Source organism: Melospiza melodia, chromosome 30 (genome assembly GCF_035770615.1).
Source record: "Melospiza melodia melodia isolate bMelMel2 chromosome 30, bMelMel2.pri, whole genome shotgun sequence".
NCBI lineage: Eukaryota > Metazoa > Chordata > Aves > Passeriformes > Passerellidae > Melospiza > Melospiza melodia.
In genome coordinates, this window is record NC_086223.1 from 2,618,777 (window position 1) to 2,638,311 (window position 19,535).

Consider the following 19,535-nt stretch of genomic DNA (forward strand, 5'->3'; position numbering starts at 1 on the left):
CCATCTAAGCTCAGCTTACAGGAGAAAGTGACTTTTTATGATCTTAAGAGTGTGAGAACTGAGCTTTATTTTGTTGGCTTTAATTACCAGTTGTGAGGCACATTGACCTCAAACCTCATAATTCCATAATTGCCTTCATCACACAGTTTATGTCTTAGCCAGTCCCATGTATTTACAAGCACTGAGTTCATTTGGAAAAAGCTGTCCCAGGCAGAGCCCCTGTCCCTCCAGGTGGAACCCATGTCCCTCCATTCCCCTCCTCTCACTGGCTTCTTGTGGTTTCTCAGGACTTTCCCTGGCATGAACACAGAACCCAGAGGCTTTGAGGGATCACATGTCAGTGATCAGACAAGACAAGTCTGCAGTTGCATGAGCGAGAAGAAAAAGCTTTATTAAGTGTGTCCAGAGACACCTGCATGGAATGAGGGCAACACATGAGGAAGAGCAGGTGAAGGGAGCACACATGGCCTCAGGCACTTCTTGGCTCAGTCTGATGCTCTCCTGGGCCAGGGGCTGTCCTAGCGAGTGGTGAGTGCCACCTGCTCCCGGGAGGACACCACCTTCCCGTCCTGCACCTCCTCCACGATCGTGCGCACTTGGCGGGACGATGTCACGACTGCAAAGGAAAGGGTGATGATTATTCACGGCAGGAAGGAGAGAAATTCCTTGAAACATTATCAGATTGTGAATATTCTTCAAGAGCTGGTGGGAATTCCACAAGGGAGTGGGAAATGCTGCTTTAAACAGCCCTGCTTTGACTGGGAAGGAGAAAGAACCAAGCTGAGTGGAAAGGTGGGTTCTTACCGTCTCTGCCAGAGTGTGAGGACATGGCCGAGGAGTACTGGGAGGAGATGCTACAAGAGAAGCACAAAACCAAAGAGGTGTTAGGGACCAACACTGATTATTGCTACTACACAGGCTCTGCGTTCAGGCAGGAGAAAAGCAGAGAAGGCTCATGGAGGTAAAAGTGTTGCTCCACTTGGCCTCTCCTGAGGGACAGAGGAACCACAGCAACACCCCACTACAGCCAGACACCGGGCACAGAGCACTGGGCATACACATCTGGTGTGAACACAGAAACCTGCCCTGAAAGCGCTGACTGGGCTGACACCCTGGGCACTTTGTGTCTGTCTGTGACCCAACTCCTCCCACCGCCCTCCCAGCAGAGCCCCTCACGCACTGGGCGTCCTCTCCCTCCAGCAGCCGGCGGTACGTGGCGATCTCCTGCTCCAGGCGGCACTTGACGTCCAGCAGGACCCTGTACTCGTGGTTCTGGCGCTCCATGTCGCAGCGCAGCTCGGCCAGCTGCTCCTCCACGCCCGTGATCAGCATCTGCAGCTGCGCCAGCTGGGTGCCGTAGCGCGCCTCGGTGTCGGCCAGGGTGCCCTCCAGCGCCGCTTTCTGCGGGACGGCCACGGGGATGGGCTCAGGGGGTGGCCAGGGTGGGCACAGCCCTGCATTGCCCTCCCTGCATGCCCAGCCCTGGTACCGTGCTGAGCTGTGACTGCAGGTCGATCTCCAGGCTCTGGATCGTGCGCCGCAGCTCCGTGATCTCCGTCTTGCCGCTCTGCAGCTGCTCCGTGTTGATGGCCACCTCCCGGTTCAGCTCTTCTGTCTGCAGAGAGGCAAAGCCCTCAGAGCCCTGGCACCAGCCACAAACCGAGCCCCAGTGCTCAGTGCTCAGCCCCAGCTCCTCACCTTGCTGAAGAACCACTGCTCGGCGTCCCTGCGGTTCTTCTCCGCCAGGCTCTCGTACTGCTCCCGCATCTCCGCCAGGATCTTGGTCAGGTCGATGCCAGGAGCAGCGTCCATCTCCACGCTGATCTCCCCACCCACCTGCCCGCGCAGCGCAGTCATTTCCTGACACAAAAAAGACACAACACATGTCAGAGTGACATGGCATCTTCCCATGGTGAGAAATTTCTTATTTGAACCCAGTGCAGGAACCCCACAGAGTTCCTGGAAGTCCTGCCTGAAGGGATTATATCTCTCCCCTTTCCTGCTCAAGTGTCTCCTGACAGCTCTGATTCCAGAGACTCCTGTGTGTTTGGCCTGTTTCCCTGGTGCACAAGGAATGTTTGTAGGTCCTAATTTGAGCCCTACTCCATGCTCACCTCCTCGTGGTTCTTCTTCAGATAAGCCAGCTCCTCCTTCAGGTTCTCAATCTGCATCTCCAGGTCAGCTCTGGACAGGGTCAGCTCGTCCAGCACCCGGCGCAGGCCGTTGATGTCGGCCTCAACACTCATGCGCAGAGCCTGCTCCGACTCAAACCTGGGGACAACACACACAGCTGCATATACCCACCTGATACAGCACTTTTCTTATCTTTTCCTTCCCCAGCTCAGTGTATTTTTGCCAAGAATCTTTAATTCAATGTGTGTGCACAGCTCTCACGTGAAGAAATAGCAGCGCTGTGCCCAGGAAGAAATGAACTATTCCCAAATCTCCCACTCCAGTGGAGCAACCCCAGATGCAGATAAAAAGCACCCTGAACAGCCAGGATTTCCCCCTTTTTCACAAAAGCTCTTGGAGGTGTTGGACTCACTTGGTTCGGAAGTCGTCTGCTGCCAGCCTGGCATTGTCGATCTGCAGGACGATGTTGGCATTTTCAACAGTTGCAGAAAGAATCTGATGGGGGATAAGTGAAAGAGTTCAAAAGTCATTTCAAACACTGAGTGATCCCAACCAGAGAAGGGCTGGAGCAGCACTGGGCCATGGACTTCCATGTGGGCTCTGCAGAGAAGGAGATGGGGTGCTCGTTTCCATCTCCCATCAGCACAGGCTCAGTCTCCTGGGAACACTGCCATGGGCACTGCCATGCCCAGGTGGCACCTCCAGGTGCTCACACCATGCTGAGCCCTGGCAGCACTCCAGGCTTTGGGAATGGGAGCAGCCCAGCTAAGAAGGAAAAAGGGTTGAGGAAGGAAGGGAGTGCCTTGTGCCTACCTCATTTGGCTTTCATAATTACACCTGAGGTGCAAGTATTTGCTCTGACATTATGAAAATGATTGGCCATTTAGTGAGCAGGAATTTCTGTAGCCACGAGCTAATGAAGAACTGTAAATTCTCCTGCTTCAGAGGATATCCAAGGAATAATCCAGGAATATTGATGTGGTCATTTCCCAGCTGACAGGGGAAAGGGAGGGAAGGATCTGCCTTCCCCTGGATCAGGAGCAGAAGGTTTCTGTGAGACCCAGCACTTCATCACTCAAATCCAGAGACAGCTCCTGCCTCCAGATGTTTCTGTGCTCCATCAGAGCACACTGACATGCTGGAATCCGCAGAGGAGCTTCCTGCATCAAGGCAAGCCCTTTCCCCCAGGGTGAAGCCCAAGAAATTTTCGGAATGTGAGTTCCCCCCAGGGGCTGACCCTGCCCCATTTCCCAGGAATTTATTCTTACAGACCAGGTATGACATTGCCCAACCGTCCACACCTCATTCCCTCAGTGAGCCTGAGCTCACTCAGGATGAGTGATAAGGGCTGAGGGGGGCAAGCAATGGCAGGCCAGGGAGGGATGGGCAGATTCTGGTGCTCTGGCTGAAGGACTTCGTTTAAAATCATCCAGGGAGCTGCTTGGAAGAGAGAAATTACCTTGGCCATGACTTCATCTGCTGAATTTTACAGCAGAGCACACACCTGATTTCAGCACCTACCATAGCCCAGAGTGTTCCAATGCTGGACTGGATTCTGTGTCTACAGCTCCCAAAGAACAACATCCCATAGGACACTTTCTTTCTACTTTAACCTCTACCTTTACCCTCCTCAAAGGATGGGGGGTAAATCTGATTTGTAGGATACTTGTGAGAATGGCTATTCATTTCCATCTGCATATCACTCAGCAGTGAACAGGCCCAGGAGATAACAAGTCCCTGCCTGCTGAGACCTCCATCAGGAGCCTTACAGGGAGCAGCTATGGGGCACAAGCAGTAAGAAGGAAGGCAGGAGGTGACAGTGTGGCAGCAAGTATCATCAGGTAACCTGAATCACTATGGGAGTCCTCTCCTGCCCCATCTTTCTCCCTACACCAGAACAGTCAACAGAAACCCCATTCTGGTGCCTGGTGATCTGCTGTTCATAGTGACTGTCATTCCAAAGCTCTGCTTTTCATTTCACACTAATTACCTGCTATTTGATAAACCTCTCCCCTCCAGCTGTAACACGAAAAAGGTTTAAAAGTGACTCTCTTTAAAAGTGGCTTTGGTGAAGATGTCATGTTAACCCCAGCATCCTACCTTGTTCCTGAGCTCCTCGATAGTCCTGTAGTAGGGGCTGTAGTCACGGTCAGGACCAGGCGCCTGCTTCTTGTACCACTCCCTGATCTTCACCTCCAGGTCGGTGTTGGCCTCCTCCAGGGCTCGCACCTTGTCCAGGTAATTGGCCAGGCGGTCGTTGAGGTTCTGCATGGTCTCCTTCTCCCCCGCCGGCAGGATGCCATCGCCGCCCCCAAAGCCTCCAAATCCCCCCGCAAAGCCGGCCCCAAAGCCGGCCCCATAGGCGCCCCCGAAGCCGCCGCCCAGGGCCCCTCCTGCGCTGCTGCAGTAGCTGCCCCCAAAGGCGCTGCCGAGCCCCGAGACCACGCGGGAGGACACGGAGTAGCTGCCGGAGCCGCCGTGCACGCTGGGGGCCCGGTACCCCCCGGCCCCGACACGCACGGAGGAGACCCTGCTGGAGCCTCCCCCCAGGCTGCCGAAGCCCTTGAGGGACGTGGAGGACGAGTATTGGCGGACAGAGGTGCTCATGCTGGAGGCTGCAGGGGCACAGAGAGGCGGCTCGGCAGCGCAGCAGCAGCAGCAGCAGCAGCAGCGAGTGCTCGCTCCGCTGCCTCGGGGCCCTTTATAGCCCGGCCAGGAGGCGTTGCCACACTTTTTTTTTCCCTTTTTTTTTTTTTCTCCTTGCATTCCCGACGATTTCCATCACTCATAAAAGCTGAGCCAACTTCCAGAATCGTCATTTTTGCCTTTGTTCTATTCACGCTTTTTGTCATATTGCACTTGAAGCTTTTTCTCTTACAAAGGGCATCTTTATGCTTCTTCCGTTTCCAAGTAAATTGTCAGGTGTGATTAAAAGGAGGAGGCTCCTTGCTCAGGGCTATGATTTAATTCCCTCTGCACGGTGAGCTTTGAAACAGAGCGGTGCAGGATTTGAGGGAATAGCTCAGCATCTCTTTTACTGTGGCTTTTTGTCCCAGCTACAGTTTCCTGTCCCTGCTTGGGCTGCACACACACACCTGCCGGGACAGCAGCCGTGTTGTGAGACCCTGAATGCACCTCCAAAGCCCCTGAGTACAATGGTGCTGGAAGGAACTTGGCTGCCAATCCTGGAAATACAAGTCCGCTCTTTTATCCGCAGGGAGAGGGATGAGCAGTCATGAAAAAGCAATGAAACGGGAATTTGTGCTCCAGGGCTCACTGGAGTCTTCACTTCAGAGACCACCCAAGAGTGGGGGACTGTGGAAAGGTCATAGGATGGGTTGTTTGCTTTGTGAGCTTAGCAAACCTTCCCAAAAGGACAGGGTATGGCGGCTTGCTGAGAATTATGAGATCTCCATGGAAAATGTGGGACAGCAGAAAGTAGATGAAGGACATAAGGAAAAAGCTTTTGGTGTGTAAGCGCTGTGAACAGGAGCACAGCTCAGCAGCTGGTGCCAGTGATGTTTGCTGTGATGTTTTTCTGTCAGTTGTGAGCAGGCAGAACAGCTTCACTGTGAATTTGGAGTTTACGCTTCCCATCTAAACAGAGCTTCAGGAGAGACAGAGATCACCTCTGGCGAGCAAAAAGGCTCCAGAACTGAGCACAGCGGTGTGGCCAGGCCCTGCTGACCCACGGCCCAGGCAGAACCCACCAATGTGAGTGTGCCTGGCTCATCCTCCAGGGTGTGGAGGGGAAGGGATTGCTCATGTGTGCACACGGTGGATTGTTGGGCTGTCTCTGCAGACAGGCCCCAACAGCCCCTTCCCAACAGCCAAGTTCTTCCTTAGATCATTTGCCAAAGGAGGGGAGAGAGGGTATGGAAGGAAGAACAAAGGTACATTGCTGACGAGCTCAGAGGGCACAACTCCCTCCCCTCCATCTGCAGAAAGCTGGAGACAGTACAGGAGTGGGATGTGTCCTTGGAATATCAGGGTTGGCTGATATGGAGGTTCCTTATCTTCACTGGTGGATGGAGACAAGTCCGTGCAGCTCGGAGGGCTGGAGGATCGGAGAGCTGGAGGATCAGAGCTCTGCTGGCTCTGGCTCTGTCCCCTGGAGTGTTGCTGTCGTGTGAGCGCCGGGCACCGTGCCAGGGGACGCCCACTCGCCGCTCGTCCTGCCCAGGTGCGGATGGAAAAGATGCAGCAGCAGGCGGGGGCGGCCGGGACGTGGCAATGCCAGGAATGTGCTTCGTCCCCGTCTTCATTTCCTCACCTCTGCCCGGGCAATGCCGTGGTTTGTGCTCTCTGATTGCAGCGGGGATGTGGGCAAAGGGCAATCTCAGAGACAAAGCCGGTGCAGAGCCCCTGTGTGAGTCCAAACGCTCAGCCTTGCCCTGAGCGAAGCCCCTCAGAGTGGCACAGTGTCACACTGTCACCTGTGTGTCACACGGGTGATGCGCGGTTCTTCCTCTATGGGCAGTTGCCTTTCCTTTCATCTTTTGTTTGCCATTGATCTGCTATGCCATAAAAGCCCAGAATATCTGTGATACTTTGGTAATGCCACAGGGCAGCAATTAAAATCATGAGCATTAATTAAGACTTAAAACTATATTAAGCGCTCAAGGACGTTATTTCCATGACCTCCCATTGAACACAACCACAAGGACTGCATGTTGCTTCTATCACACCCTTTGAAGTAAAAGGCTGAGTATGAAACCAGATCCTGCCTCTCTTCTTGAGCACGTGCACACTGTGAGCTCATTTTTAATATTATTCAAAATCAGAATTCCAGTCCTACGACATAACAGGAGCTTCATGGTAGCACAATGGTGTTCAAACACACAATTGGTCTTACTTTGGGGGAAAATGGAGGTGAAGTTCTGGCTCCAAAATTACATATCAGCAGATGCAGATTCTACCTGGATAATACCATTTCCCTCTTTTTATATGTTTATAAAGTTTGCCCTGGAATCAAATTATCATCAAAAAGTTTCCTAAAATGAGCTGAGAACCATGCATTAATGTATGTTTCTGAAGTGGTCTTTCCTGTGAGAGGAATTCAGTGTTGCCTGAGAAGTCAAACCATCTCTCTGGACTAAATTCCCACTTTCTGGGACCTGCCTCAAGCTGCTGCTGCCTGTCAGCGTGAGCCACCCCTGCAGCTCCCTCCTCCGTGAGGTTTCCTAAGGTCAGGACTAATTATTAATGCTCAAGGCAGGAGAAAATTGACATCTGTTTTCCACACCTCCCTCACACTGTGCAGGAGTAATTAAAGCAGGGGATTTCATTAGCAAAGTGTTGTTTGTTGTTTCTATAGGAACACAGGTGTGCCAAGACTTTTACCAGAGGAAAACACAAAGCAAGGGTGAATTCCAGAGAGGCACCACAGCATCCCTGCACTGGGTTTTGCAACAGCCAGAGGGGCACAGGCATGGCAGGGGACTCAGAGGGGCTGCAAGATGTGTTGGTGGTCCCTGCACCACCCGTGGGGACAACAGGGTCCCTAAGAGGTGACCTGGAGTGGGGTGTGGCTGTGCAAGCTGTGTCTGTCCCGACCCTTCTCAGGTATCTGATCTTGAGCAATTCAGCCCCGTCTTTACCCAGCTCTGGGACACGAATTCCCCCAGGGAGAGTCCCTGGGCTGCTCTGGGCTCTCTCCTCGGGGCTGTGGGAGTGGAGGGAGCACAGTCTGCAGGACCGTGGAGGTGCTGGGGCTGGGAGTGCCTTAGGGTGGGAGGCTTGGGAATTGTGCTGCTGCTGACCCGTGGATCAGCCAAGGGTGTGCAGCAGCCTTTATCCCAACCCACTGATGAGCTCACTGATCATCAGCATTAAACTTCAAACCAGAACTGTGTCTCCTCTGGCCAGTGGATGCTGGGGATGCTCAGGGCAGCCAATGCCCCATGAGAGTCACAGGGGTCTGCACCAAGGGAACAGAATCCCAGAATCTCGGAATCTCAGAATCCCAGAATCCCAGAATCCCAGAATCTCAGAATCTCAGAATCCCAGAATCCCAGAATCACAGAATAATGAGGTTGGAAGAGACCTCTAAGATCATCAAGTCCAACCTATGCCCTAACACCTCAACTAGACTGTAGCACCAAGCGCTATGTCCAGTCTTTTTTTAAACACATCCAGAGTTGGTGATTCTACCACCTCCCTGGGAAGAGCATTCCACTACTTCATTATTCTTTCAGTGAAAAAAAAAAATTCCTAATATCCAACCTGTACCTTCCCTGATGTAGCTTGAGACAGGGAGGGCACAGCCCAGGCACGGGGCAGAGCTGCAGGGCAGGGGGTTGGGGGCCTCAAAGCCATGGAGCCCTCCCAGCCTGGCTGCAGGGCAGATGATGCACTGCAGGCATCATTCCAATGTTTGGGGGAAAATAAAGAATTCTCTCTTATCTGCTCCTACATTCCAGACAGATTTCTGGAGAAGGGTTTCAAAGCTGTGTGGCCAGCTCTGCTCTCACTCTCATTCAGTCGCTCTGCTCTGATTCATTTCATTGAGTTAGAAGTTGGATTTACAAAGTAATAAATGTGTCAGAATGCAGCCAAGAATGTGTCTGGACTGGCTTTCCAGGAACGCTGGGCTGGCTGTCAGCAGTGGGAACTGCTGTGTCAGGAGCAGCCACCGGCAGCCGGGGAGTGCCACAAGAGCTCCCAGAAGAATTTTAATCCTTTTCCTTGCACAGACCATACCCTTCTCTTCCCATCACTGTTTTCCTCACCCTTCAGTGGCGCCTGTGGAAGCAGGAGCCCAACTGAGCTGAGTTTGGCTGTCTGGAGGGACAGCAGCCCTCCTGACAGATCCCTGTCCTGCCTGCAGATCAGACTGTTTCACCCCAAAGTTTGGGATCCAGAATGAGGAGCAGCTGCTGGGGCAGAGCTGGGGCGTGGCATTTACAGGGTCCTGTCTGCACCACCTGGGCTTTGTTCACTTGCTTGGCCTGGCTGGGTTAAAACTTCAGCCCTGCTGTTGCTGGGCACTGCAGTGGGGGAGCAGCGCTTTGTCCAATCTGTGATTCTCACAGGCTTCATCTCCCACCCCCGTGAGATCAGCTCCTTTCCAAACTCCCCCCACACCCTCTCCCCTGAAGCTGCCAGGTCTCAGGAGTTACAGAGGTGTGGGTGTGCAGGCCCCACCATCAGGATACCAAGGATGGAGAATGTTGCTTCTCCCAGCTTTGTCCCACAGCTGCAGGAGTGGGACTGCCCAAGAGCATTGAGACCAGACCTGGGTTTGCAGGAATGCAAAGAGAAGCTTTTATTTGATTTCTGTGAGACAAGGGTGAGAGAGGGTAAGGAGGGGGGTGATGGTGGGAGAAGGTGCTTTTGGTGATCCATATGGCAAGAACACATCAGCTGGGATCTGCTTGGCTGTGCTGGGCAGGGTCTGCAGCAGAAGAGGCAGTGCCTCAGTGGGCAGCCTGGGTGATCTGCTCCCGGGAGGAGATCACCTTCCCATCCTGGACCTCCTCGAAGATGGTGCGGATCTGGCGGGTGGTTACTGGTCCTGCAGTGGGGAAAGAAGGAGATGTTACTGCCATGGCAGCAAGTAGGAAGTGCCTTAAAGACCTTACAGATTTATTACTACAGTCATCACATCAGAAACCCAATATAGCACCGCATTCCCACTGCTAAATTGTACAGATTCAGTCTGTTTAGATAATTTCTGACACATGTTGTGGTATATCGTGATATTTGTTATATAATAAATTTGTTGTATCGTAAAATTTTGTATATAAGTTCAAAATTTGGAAATATAATCAAATAGTAACTTTAGTAGAAAAGTAAAAGCAGTCTGTGCTAAGAAGGTGGGTGAGGGTATGAGAGCTGTGTATGATCAGAGTTTCAGCCAAGACCTGTCCTTACCTTCTTTCACAGGCTGCGAGATGTAGTGGGAAGACATGCTATGGGAGGAGAACAAGGAAAAGGAGGTGAGAAACAGGAAAAAAGTGAGTAATGTCCACGATGAGATCATTATTTAAACCCTGCCTTAATACTATGTACTAATACATGATTCAAATGCTTCTGGAAACTGCCAGTGTCCCAACTGAAGGAAGAAACTGCTAAGGATGGGTGTGTGACACAGGATTGCAGACACCAGTGCAGCACCTGCCTGGGATCACACAGACATGGAAGGGTGGCAGCTGGAACCCAGGGGCGCTGCAGGGCTGTTAGAACCACTGAGCTGTTGTGGACTGCTGGGACTGAAAGGAGAGCCACTGTTGCATGCAATGGGTCAGGGAATGGGCTGAGAGAACCCTCCAGGGGATGCCGGTGGTTCACTTTCTATTTCCTTTGCTATGATCCATCTCCTCCCAGCTGCCCTCTGTCACTGTCATATTTTCCAAAAAATCCCTTCGCCAGCATTTCTCCTCCTGGGAAGCTGAGGAACCTCAAAAAGAAATCCTGGCACAGGGATTTTTCAGAAAACATGACAGTGACAGCCCTCCCAGCGGAGCCCCTCACGCACTGGGCGTCCTCTCCCTCCAGCAGCCGGCGGTACGTGGCGATCTCCTGCTCCAGGCGGCACTTGACGTCCAGCAGGACCCTGTACTCGTGGTTCTGGCGCTCCATGTCGCAGCGCAGCTCGGCCAGCTGCTCCTCCACGCCCGTGATCAGCATCTGCAGCTGGGCCAGCTGGGTGCCGTAGCGCGCCTCGGTGTCGGCCAGGGTGCCCTCCAGCGCCGCTTTCTGCGGGACGGCCACGGGGATGGGCTCAGGGGGTGGCCAGGGTGGGCACAGCCCTGCATTGCCCTCCCTGCATGCCCAGCCCTGGTACCGTGCTGAGCTGCGACTGCAGGTCGATCTCCAGGCTCTGGATCGTGCGCCGCAGCTCCGTGATCTCCGTCTTGCCGCTCTGCAGCTGCTCCGTGTTGATGGCCACCTCCCGGTTCAGCTCTTCTGTCTGCAGAGAGGCAAAGCCCTCAGAGCCCTGGCCTTCCCCCTAAGACTAGCCACCCTCCTAGCAGGACTGCAAAACCAACCCTCCGCCCCATTAGGCCACCTCCTGCCAGAAGGCACCTCTAACTCCATTAATCCCAGCCCTAATCCTAATGGAAACAACAAGCCTAGTTAGCACTGGGTGTATGCCTAACAGCAAACCTCACAGCAGGCCACCTTCTCATCCAACTCATCTCTACAGCCACAGCAGCCCTACTTTCCACAATACCAGCAGTTTAGTTTCTAACTCTACTAATTCTCTTCTTACTAGCCATCCTAGAGGTAGCAGTAGTGATAATCCAAGCCTATGTCTTCATGCTCCTACTGAGCCTTTACCTACAAGAAAATATCTAACTCTCAGTGGCACACCAAGCACATTTTGTCACGTAGTAGACCCTTCCTAGTCCCTGACCCATCCTAGGAGCAGCTGCTGCTCTCCTAACCACCTCAGGACAAACAGTATGATTCCACTACAACTCCTTATTCTATTCCACTATACTCGTCATGTTCCAATGATGATGTGATGTTGTATGAGAAAGCAGATTCCAAGGCCACCACACTCCCCCTGTACAGCAGCCCCAGCCCCAGCCCTGTGCTCAGTGCTCAGCCCCAGCTCCTCACCTTGCTGAAGAACCACTGCTCGGCATCCCTGCGGTTCTTCTCCGCCAGGCTTTCGTACTGCTCCCGCATCTCCGCCAGGATCTTGGTCAGGTCGATGCCAGGAGCAGCGTCCATCTCCACGCTGATCTCCCCACCCACCTGCCCACGCAGGGCAGTCATTTCCTGACACAAAAAGAGAAGCACATCATCATAATGCAATTCAAGAACCAGCATTTAAAATGTTCCTCTTGAGAAAGATCTCTTCAGCAAAGTGAGCATTTGGGGGCTGATCAAAAGGGAGCAAATTGGGGTATTTGCTCCATGACCACAAATAAAATCATTCAAGTTCTTGTGAAATCCCCACTGGAGTTAATTTTCCAGAGAATAAAGCAGTGCCTGTAGGTGGTTCATTTCTCAGGGAACTGTCCTTCCCAGCCAGAAGCTGCAAGGGCTATTAATAAACCTCTAACAGCCACAATGGGTATTACTAATGTGGATTTCCACAGGCTCCAGGGAGGATGTGCTGCTGTCCAGAGAGCATCCCCTCTTGCTGCCTCACCAGCACTTCTCACCTCCTGCCCAGCAGTTCAGAACCCAGCACAGCCTTAAAGGGTGGACCAGAACTCAAATTTCACTACCCAGAGTGGCCTTTTTAGAGCCTGACTCTGTGCTCACCTCCTCGTGGTTCTTCTTCAGATAAGCCAGCTCCTCCTTCAGGTTCTCAATCTGCATCTCCAGGTCAGCTCTGGACAGGGTCAGCTCGTCCAGCACCCGGCGCAGGCCATTGATATCGGCCTCAACACTCATGCGCAGAGCCTGCTCCGACTCAAACCTGGGGGCACAAACACACTCAGCAAAGCTGCACCAGCCCTGCCAGCTGGACACACAGCCCCTGTCTGTGCCTCCACACTGCTGTTGGCATCGTGACATGGCCCCATTGACAATTTTCCTAGGGGAAGCTCTGAGCAAAGTGGGGGGAAACTGATAAAGAAGTGTCCACCTGAGTCTATAACATCACCCTGCTCCTTACACCAGGCTTTGGTACTGCCCTGGGCTCTGTGGAGTTGCACACACACATTAAGAGCACAGTGAGGCACAGGGCAAGGTCTCTGTACCAGAGATAAATCAGCAACAGGAATAAAATTGTGGGTTTGGAATGAACCAACATAATCCCTGTGTGCCTGTAGGGCTGAGACAACCATCTGCTTTGGAAATTGCACCCTCATTTTGAAGGCTTTGCTTCCACACTGCCTTTCTGGGGTGTGGACAGGATTTTCTCCTCATTTCATCAAACTTCCCTGCACACTTTATTCCATTTTTTTCCAGGAAATGTGTCTTACTTAGTCCTGAAGTCATCTGCTGTCAGCCTGGCATTGTCAATCTGCAGCAGGAGGTTGGAATTGTCCACTGTGGCCGCCAACACCTGGGCAGTGAAAGATAAAAGAGTGTCAGGAATTCCTCCTGGCTGAGTGTTGGGACAGGAACAACACTTTTGGGGAAGTTTGGCATTTCCTTAGCAGTAGTCAGGACAAGTGAGATGCAGCTGAGACTGACTGCTGGTTACTCCATGACCTCCCTTTCCAAAAATCCACCAGTAAGCATTTCAAAAGGCAGTGAGGCCACATAAAATGTGTGAGATCTGATGGTGGCCTTTGTTCCTATCCTCCAGGGCAGGTGCTGTTTGTGGAAAGGTCAGAGGGACCAGTGGGGTGTCTGTGCTTGTTACACTTTATTCTGGGATGGATTTAATTGGTTGGCAGCAGAAACAGAGCAAAAGGCAGTGAGCAGGTGCCTACAGATTCTGATTTTCATATTACCAAAGCAGGAGCAAATAACCCACACTGGGAGGAGAACTCTGTTGAGGAGAGGGGGGAAAATGAGCTCCCTGCATCCTCTGCCAGCACTCCTGCAGCTCCAGCTGTCCACAGCTTCTGGAATCCCTGGGGGCAATTCATGCATGGGAAGTAACAGAGAACAATGTAAACTGGAGCATTTCCTCCAAAATGGTATGCTGGGACTCCAGTCAAACAGAGAGGAATCCCCCCTGAGCTGCCTGGGCTGGGGACTTTGTACCATTCCAGCCCTGGGGCAGTAATTGCCAAAAGAGGCAAAAAACTCTGACTCTTATTGGTCAGTTCCATCTTTTTATCATCTAAATCTCCACCACAGGAGGAGCCGAAACAAGTTTGCAAATTCTTTGCCCGAGTGTTTCCAAATATGACATCAGTGTTTCATAGTTCGCCCACAGCTGCAAATTTCCCTGCACCTTAATTTTAAACTCACAAGATCAGTGCAGACTTGTCTGTTTTCTTCATTTTTGCCTTACATCCTCTTAGATCTGTTCCTGCCAGTGAAAGCTGCCACTTGTCCCACTCAGGAGGATGTAACCAAAAGCTGACATTGAGACATCTCTAATTTCCAGCCGGGAACTCCACACATGCCACTGGGACGCTTTTTACAACATAATTAGTAATGACTAATTACAGAGGTAACAGTCATCTTCTCTGCTTCCTCCCTGACACATCCCACAGTGATAATCCCAGCATCCTACCTTGTTCCTTAGCTCCTCAATAGTCCTGTAGTGAAAAGGAAAGCAGGAGGTGACAGTGTGGCAGCAAGTATCATCAGGTAACCTGAATCACTATGGGAGTCCTTTCCTGCCCCATCTTTCTCCCTACACCAGAACAGTCAACAGAAACCCCATTCTGGTGCCTGGTGATCTGCTGTTCTTAGTGACTGTCATTCCAAAGCTCTGCTTTTCATTTCACACTAATTACCTGCTATTTGATAAACCTCTCCTCTCCAGCTGTAACATGAAAAAGGTCATCTCTTCTCAAGTGGCTTTGGTGAAGATGTCACGTTAACCCCAGCATCCTACCTTGTTCCTGAGCTCCTCGATAGTCCTGTAGTAGGGGCTGTAGTCACGGTCAGGACCAGGCGCCTGCTTCTTGTACCACTCCCTGATCTTCACCTCCAGGTCGGTGTTGGCCTCCTCCAGGGCTCGCACCTTGTCCAGGTAATTGGCCAGGCGGTCGTTGAGGTTCTGCATGGTCTCCTTCTCCCCCGCCGGCAGGATGCCATCGCCGCCCCCAAAGCCTCCAAATCCCCCCGCAAAGCCGGCCCCAAAGCCGGCCCCATAGGCGCCCCCGAAGCCGCCGCCCAGGGCCCCTCCTGCGCTGCTGCAGTAGCTGCCCCCAAAGGCGCTGCCGAGCCCCGAGACCACGCGGGAGGACACGGAGTAGCTGCCGGAGCCGCCGTGCACGCTGGGGGCCCGGTACCCCCCGGCCCCGACACGCACGGAGGAGACCCTGCTGGAGCCTCCCCCCAGGCTGCCGAAGCCCTTGAGGGACGTGGAGGACGAGTATTGGCGGACAGAGGTGCTCATGCTGGAGGCTGCAGGGGCACAGAGAGGCGGCTCGGCAGCGCAGCAGCAGCAGCAGCAGCAGCGAGTGCTCGCTCCGCTGCCTCGGGGCCCTTTATAGCCCGGCCAGGAGGCGTTGCCGGCGCCTTTCGACACCCCTGACAGCCAAAGCCAAATTCCAGAATCATCATTTTCCTCTCCTTGATTTCACATCTTTTGTCACATCCACCATGGGACCTTTTTCCTCTTTGATTCCCAGCGCCTGGCGTGGTGCAGGTCCCTGCTCCGGGCTATGTTTTGGCGTTCCCAGTGTCCGTTCCTGCTCCACCCGCTGCTCCCTCATGGAGTAACACAAGTGAATCCTCTGTTATCCGCCAAGTCACCTGCAAGTATCATTGCAAACATCTACAAATCCGTTTATTTGGTTTTTTAAAGAGTCTAAAGCCAAGGAAAGCTTTTTTAAAGAGTCTAAAGCCAAATGCACACAAGAGCTCTGTGCATCCATAATCTTTACATGGGCCAAGCCAAAGCTGGATGGAAACTTTGGATGGAAACTTTCCTGTCAGGACCTTTATTGCAGGACAAGCACAGACCTGGCAGGATTTGTGTACTGATAGAGGATTTGGCAGAAATCTTACCGCTTAAAAGAGAATAAACTCCACCAATTTCTGCTTATGTACCAGCCTGGGCTGAATCTCCCTACAGAGACTGGAAAGTCCCTGCAGTGGTGGGTTTTCAGTCAGTTTAAAGGGTGGATGAGTAATGTTTCCCAGCAGTACCTGCTTTGCTTCACCACCTTTCCCAAATCCCACAGAAACTGCCTGTAACTTCTAAAAAATGTGTAGAAGCTAAAAAGTCCTGTACCACAACACCGAGGCAGGGTTTAATGCTGAAACATCCTAAATCAGAGGAGAGGGACTGAAACTACAAGATAGAGGTAGGGCAGAGCAGGTTACTAGCAATTCCTGATGGGAAGAGAAGGATCAATCCTTATCAATGGGAAGAGTAGAATAAATCCTTATCAGCAGGAAGATCAATCAATCCTTATCAGTGTTTGTGCTCTAGGCTTTTTCCTACAGTTTTGCAGCTGAAGACAGTGATGCCAATGGTAGCAAGAGCAGCATCACCTCTATCAAAAGTGGTGATGGGCAAAGCTCAACACACCCCAACCCTGCAAACTCCAAGGTTTGACCACTCTGGCACAGAGGAAAGGGACAGTGCTGGCCACACCTGCCCCAGGCCACGGAAGGACTGAGCAGAATGATTGCAGTAACATATCTGGACAGGTATTGGCGTGGAAAAAAAACCAGCAAAGCAGCAGGAAATGTGGGACTGCTCTGTTTGATTCTTTCTTGGGGAAAAAGGCCCTTCGCTGATGTGACGCCAGCTCTTGTTGTGTGCGGTGGAAAATCGCACACCCAGCCCGGCCTGCCTGGCTCCAGCCATGGCATTCTCAATAAAAGAAGTTATTTTAGCTTTTCTCAGAGGTGCCTGTGAGGTAGTGAAGGAGTTATGGGGATTAGGAACCCTTTTGTGTTCTCGCTCCTGTTGTGAGCTCCTTCCTTCCCAGCCCCCTCCGGCTGTTTTCACATTATAATGCACTAACTGATTTTGGAGGTGCTCAGATGTTCCCAGAGCCTCACCCTTGGTAATTCATGGTGCCTCCTTTCTTTCATGTTCCCCGAAGGACACAGGAACAACAAGGCTTTATCTGCCTCCTGTTAGATCTCAGGACTTCACAGCAGTCACGCTCCCTCCAGGGGCGTGGGGGGACTTTCTGGGCAGCCACCAAGCCACAGCTTAACAAGAGAGACTCTGGATCCTCCCGTTCAAGGGCTCTGCTCTCTGGGCAGCACTGCCTCACACCCATGGGCTTCAGATTTGGAATTTTGACTCCCCAAGCTGCAAAAACTGAGAGGTTGGAATGCCCACATTCCCTCAGAGAGCTGGGGAAGGAGGGGAACCTGGGCACAACCCAGCACTGGCAAAGAGCAGAGTGAGCAGAGAACAGTGCTCAGCTCCCAGCACCATCCTGGCAGGGCCCAGATCAGCTGTTCCTGGCCCATTTCCCTCTGCTCTGGGGGTACAGGATTACCCAACAGCCATCGTGTGAGAGCTGTGCTCCAGAGCCACCCTGGGCCACCCCTGCTCCCAGCTCCTCCAAATGTGCTCACTTTGCTCCAGCAAACACCCTCCTGCTCCAGGCAATTCCCTCCTTGGCCCTGAGCCTCCCACATGGGCTGAAAGCTGTGCTGGGAGGTCTGACCCCCCTCAGGTCACCCCCACATTTTAGGCCAAGTTCCAAGTCAGCATGAAGGTGACAACTGCCCTAAAACACAAGGCAAAGCCCTTCCACAGCCCACAGGGAGGGGACACCTGGCCTTTTTACAGCTTTTCTTGTGTATTATCACAACCTCGGCCCAGGTTTCAGTTCTTTTACCAGGTGTGGCAGATGTCACACAGACAATCTCAGGAAATTGTCCTGCCATATCAGCTTTTCCCTGGTGTTTTCTGACCAATGCTCTTGCTGGGCAGCTGCTGCCCTGGCCCCTGACTGAGCTCCTGAACACCAATCCCACACCTGGAACAACAATCCCACACTGTTCTGACATCAGGAACCCTCAGCACAGAGCTCCCCTGTGCTGGCTGTTTACATCAGGACACACAGGAGCAGTTCTGCCTCAACTATTTCATGCTACCAGAAGAATTCAATCTCCCAGGCTCTCCTGAAGCACTCACCCACAACAAATTCCCTTGAGATAAAAGAAAAAAAGAACATCATAAAGCTCAGGAGATGGTATCGGTCTGTTCCAGCAAGAAGCACGCTGGAGATGCAATCTGTGCCTCGTGTGCTGCAGCAGGAGGAAAGGACTGAGCTCCTCGGTTTGCTTTGGAGGGGAGGTGACATTTCCTGCTGGGGTGACCACGCTGCACACGCAGTGCCCAGAGTGGGAAAAGCTGCTGTGGAACGTCCACGGTCACTGTGTTGCATTTACCTCGAACAATAACAGCTAATTGTGCTTTTAATGTCATGAATAAGAGCTAATTAGGAGTCATTGCTTTTCCCCTGTGGGCCAGCTTCTCCCAGTGCCTTCCACAGCGATTCCCAGCTCAGCTGGAGCTCACTGAGGGTTGCAGAGCTGGGAAAGGAGCACTCCTGAGTGTGAGAAATGGCAGGCACAGGCTCTACCCTTGCTGCTCTGTAAGTCTCAACAACAGAAAATAGGGAACAAATATATCAAGGTGTGGAGTGACACATGATGTCTTTGTTTCTATCTCAGCTGTCGATTCTTTACCATCTGCCAGGACGTGTCCTGACGGCCCCCCCACATTATCTGGAAAAAGCCATCGCGGCTCCTATTACCATGAAAGGAAACAGCGCTTGTGTGTGCAATGGAAACTCCCTCTGGGCTGCCCGGGGCACTTTGCCATCAGCCAGCCAAGCTGCAGGATGGGGGTGATGCCACCCCCTTTAATCCCCTCCTTCCACACCAAGGAACTGAGAGATGGACAGCACAGCCCGGCCCAGAGGGAAGGAGGAGGCAAAGGAGGCAGTGGGGAGAAGGGAAGGACAAGGAGTGACTCTGGATTGTCCCTCTGCAGGCTCCAACCTGCAGCAAAGTCAGATATTGCTGTGCCACTGCCCTCCAGCTGCCCCACTGGCAGCCCCACATCAGGGCCACCCTGGGCTACTCATGAGCCCTCTCCTCTCCTCTCCTCTCCTCTCCTCTCCTCTCCTCTCCTCTCCTCTCCTCTCCTCTCCTCTCCTCTCCTCTCCTCTCCTCTCCTCTCCTCTCCTCTCCTCTCCTCTCCTCTCCTCTCCTCTCCTCTCCTCTCCTCTCCTCTCCTCTCCTCTCCTCTCCTCTCCTCTCCTCTCCTCTCCTCTCCTCTCTCATGTGGATCATGTGGACCAGGGTGATGTTCCTGCATTTGGCCCGTGTCCTGAGTGCTTTGCAGAGCATCAGGTGAGGTCCCAGCCCTGTCATTGATGCTTCATGAGCCACCTCCCTCGCTGGGGGAGGTGAATGCCCAGATCTGCAGAGCCAAGAGCAGACCTGGGCATTCCCAGAGCCCAAGGCACAAGCTGCTCTGATGCTGGGTGGCACCAAGGATCTGTGAATCTCCCCCAGCTGACCAGAGGAAGAAGGACAGATGGACACACCTCAGGGCTTGTTTTACTCAGACAGAAGAATATTTCTATGTCTGAACAGAGCTAAAGTCTCAAGCCAGCAGGAATTGCTTGAGCTCCATCTCCATGACAAACTCCAGCCTCTGGAGTTTCCCATGTTAGCTTTTCAGCATCTCTCTTCCAGGCAGCAGCAGCAGCTCTTGCATTTTCTCATGTCTCATTCCTCGGTGTGGCAATGCAATCACACCCTGTCTGCTCATTCTGCTCCCCTCACTGGGCATGGCAGGCAGCCACATGAGCATTCTGCTGACTGTGGGCAACGAGCAGCAGCTCCCACACTCATCCTGCACCCACACCAGCCCC

At 52.7% G+C, this 19,535-nt stretch overlaps 2 protein-coding genes across 2 annotated transcripts; both read right to left on the reverse strand.

The window, feature by feature from the left end:
* Nucleotides 1–365: 365 nt before the first annotated feature.
* On the reverse strand, nt 366–4,794 carry LOC134431090 (keratin, type I cytoskeletal 14). Its single transcript, XM_063179081.1, has 8 exons — nt 4,234–4,794; nt 2,546–2,628; nt 2,115–2,271; nt 1,699–1,860; nt 1,490–1,615; nt 1,181–1,401; nt 805–854; nt 366–616 (listed from the first exon to the last, which is right to left on the reverse strand). Exons 1-8 carry the CDS (start codon nt 4,738–4,740, stop codon nt 519–521), a joined length of 1,404 nt encoding a protein of 467 aa, XP_063035151.1. The 5' UTR covers nt 4,741–4,794; the 3' UTR covers nt 366–518.
* A 4,581-nt stretch (nt 4,795–9,375) lies between these two features.
* On the reverse strand, nt 9,376–15,126 carry LOC134431092 (keratin, type I cytoskeletal 14-like). Its single transcript, XM_063179082.1, has 8 exons — nt 14,561–15,126; nt 13,023–13,105; nt 12,358–12,514; nt 11,704–11,865; nt 10,922–11,047; nt 10,613–10,833; nt 10,009–10,046; nt 9,376–9,649 (listed from the first exon to the last, which is right to left on the reverse strand). Exons 1-8 carry the CDS (start codon nt 15,065–15,067, stop codon nt 9,552–9,554), a joined length of 1,392 nt encoding a protein of 463 aa, XP_063035152.1. The 5' UTR covers nt 15,068–15,126; the 3' UTR covers nt 9,376–9,551.
* Between the last annotated feature and the right edge of the window lie 4,409 nt (nt 15,127–19,535).

Bases quoted from the DNA above. Each gene is read 5' to 3' on its own strand.
- LOC134431090 (XM_063179081.1), bottom strand. From the start codon at position 4,740: ATGAGCACCTCTGTCCGCCAATACTCGTCCTCCACGTCCCTCAAGGGC. The intron at 1,616-1,698 runs GTGAGGAGCTGG...GCCTCTCTGCAG, and splicing joins AGCAGTGGTTCTTCAGCAAG to ACAGAAGAGCTGAACCGGGA. The intron at 617-804 runs GTAAGAACCCAC...TTTCCTTTGCAG, and splicing joins CTCACACTCTGGCAGAGACG to TCGTGACATCGTCCCGCCAA.
- LOC134431092 (XM_063179082.1), bottom strand. From the start codon at position 15,067: ATGAGCACCTCTGTCCGCCAATACTCGTCCTCCACGTCCCTCAAGGGC. The intron at 11,866-12,357 runs GTGAGCACAGAG...TTTTTGTGTCAG, and splicing joins TGAAGAAGAACCACGAGGAG to GAAATGACTGCCCTGCGTGG. The intron at 10,834-10,921 runs GTACCAGGGCTG...GCCGTCCCGCAG, and splicing joins TGCAGTCGCAGCTCAGCACG to AAAGCGGCGCTGGAGGGCAC.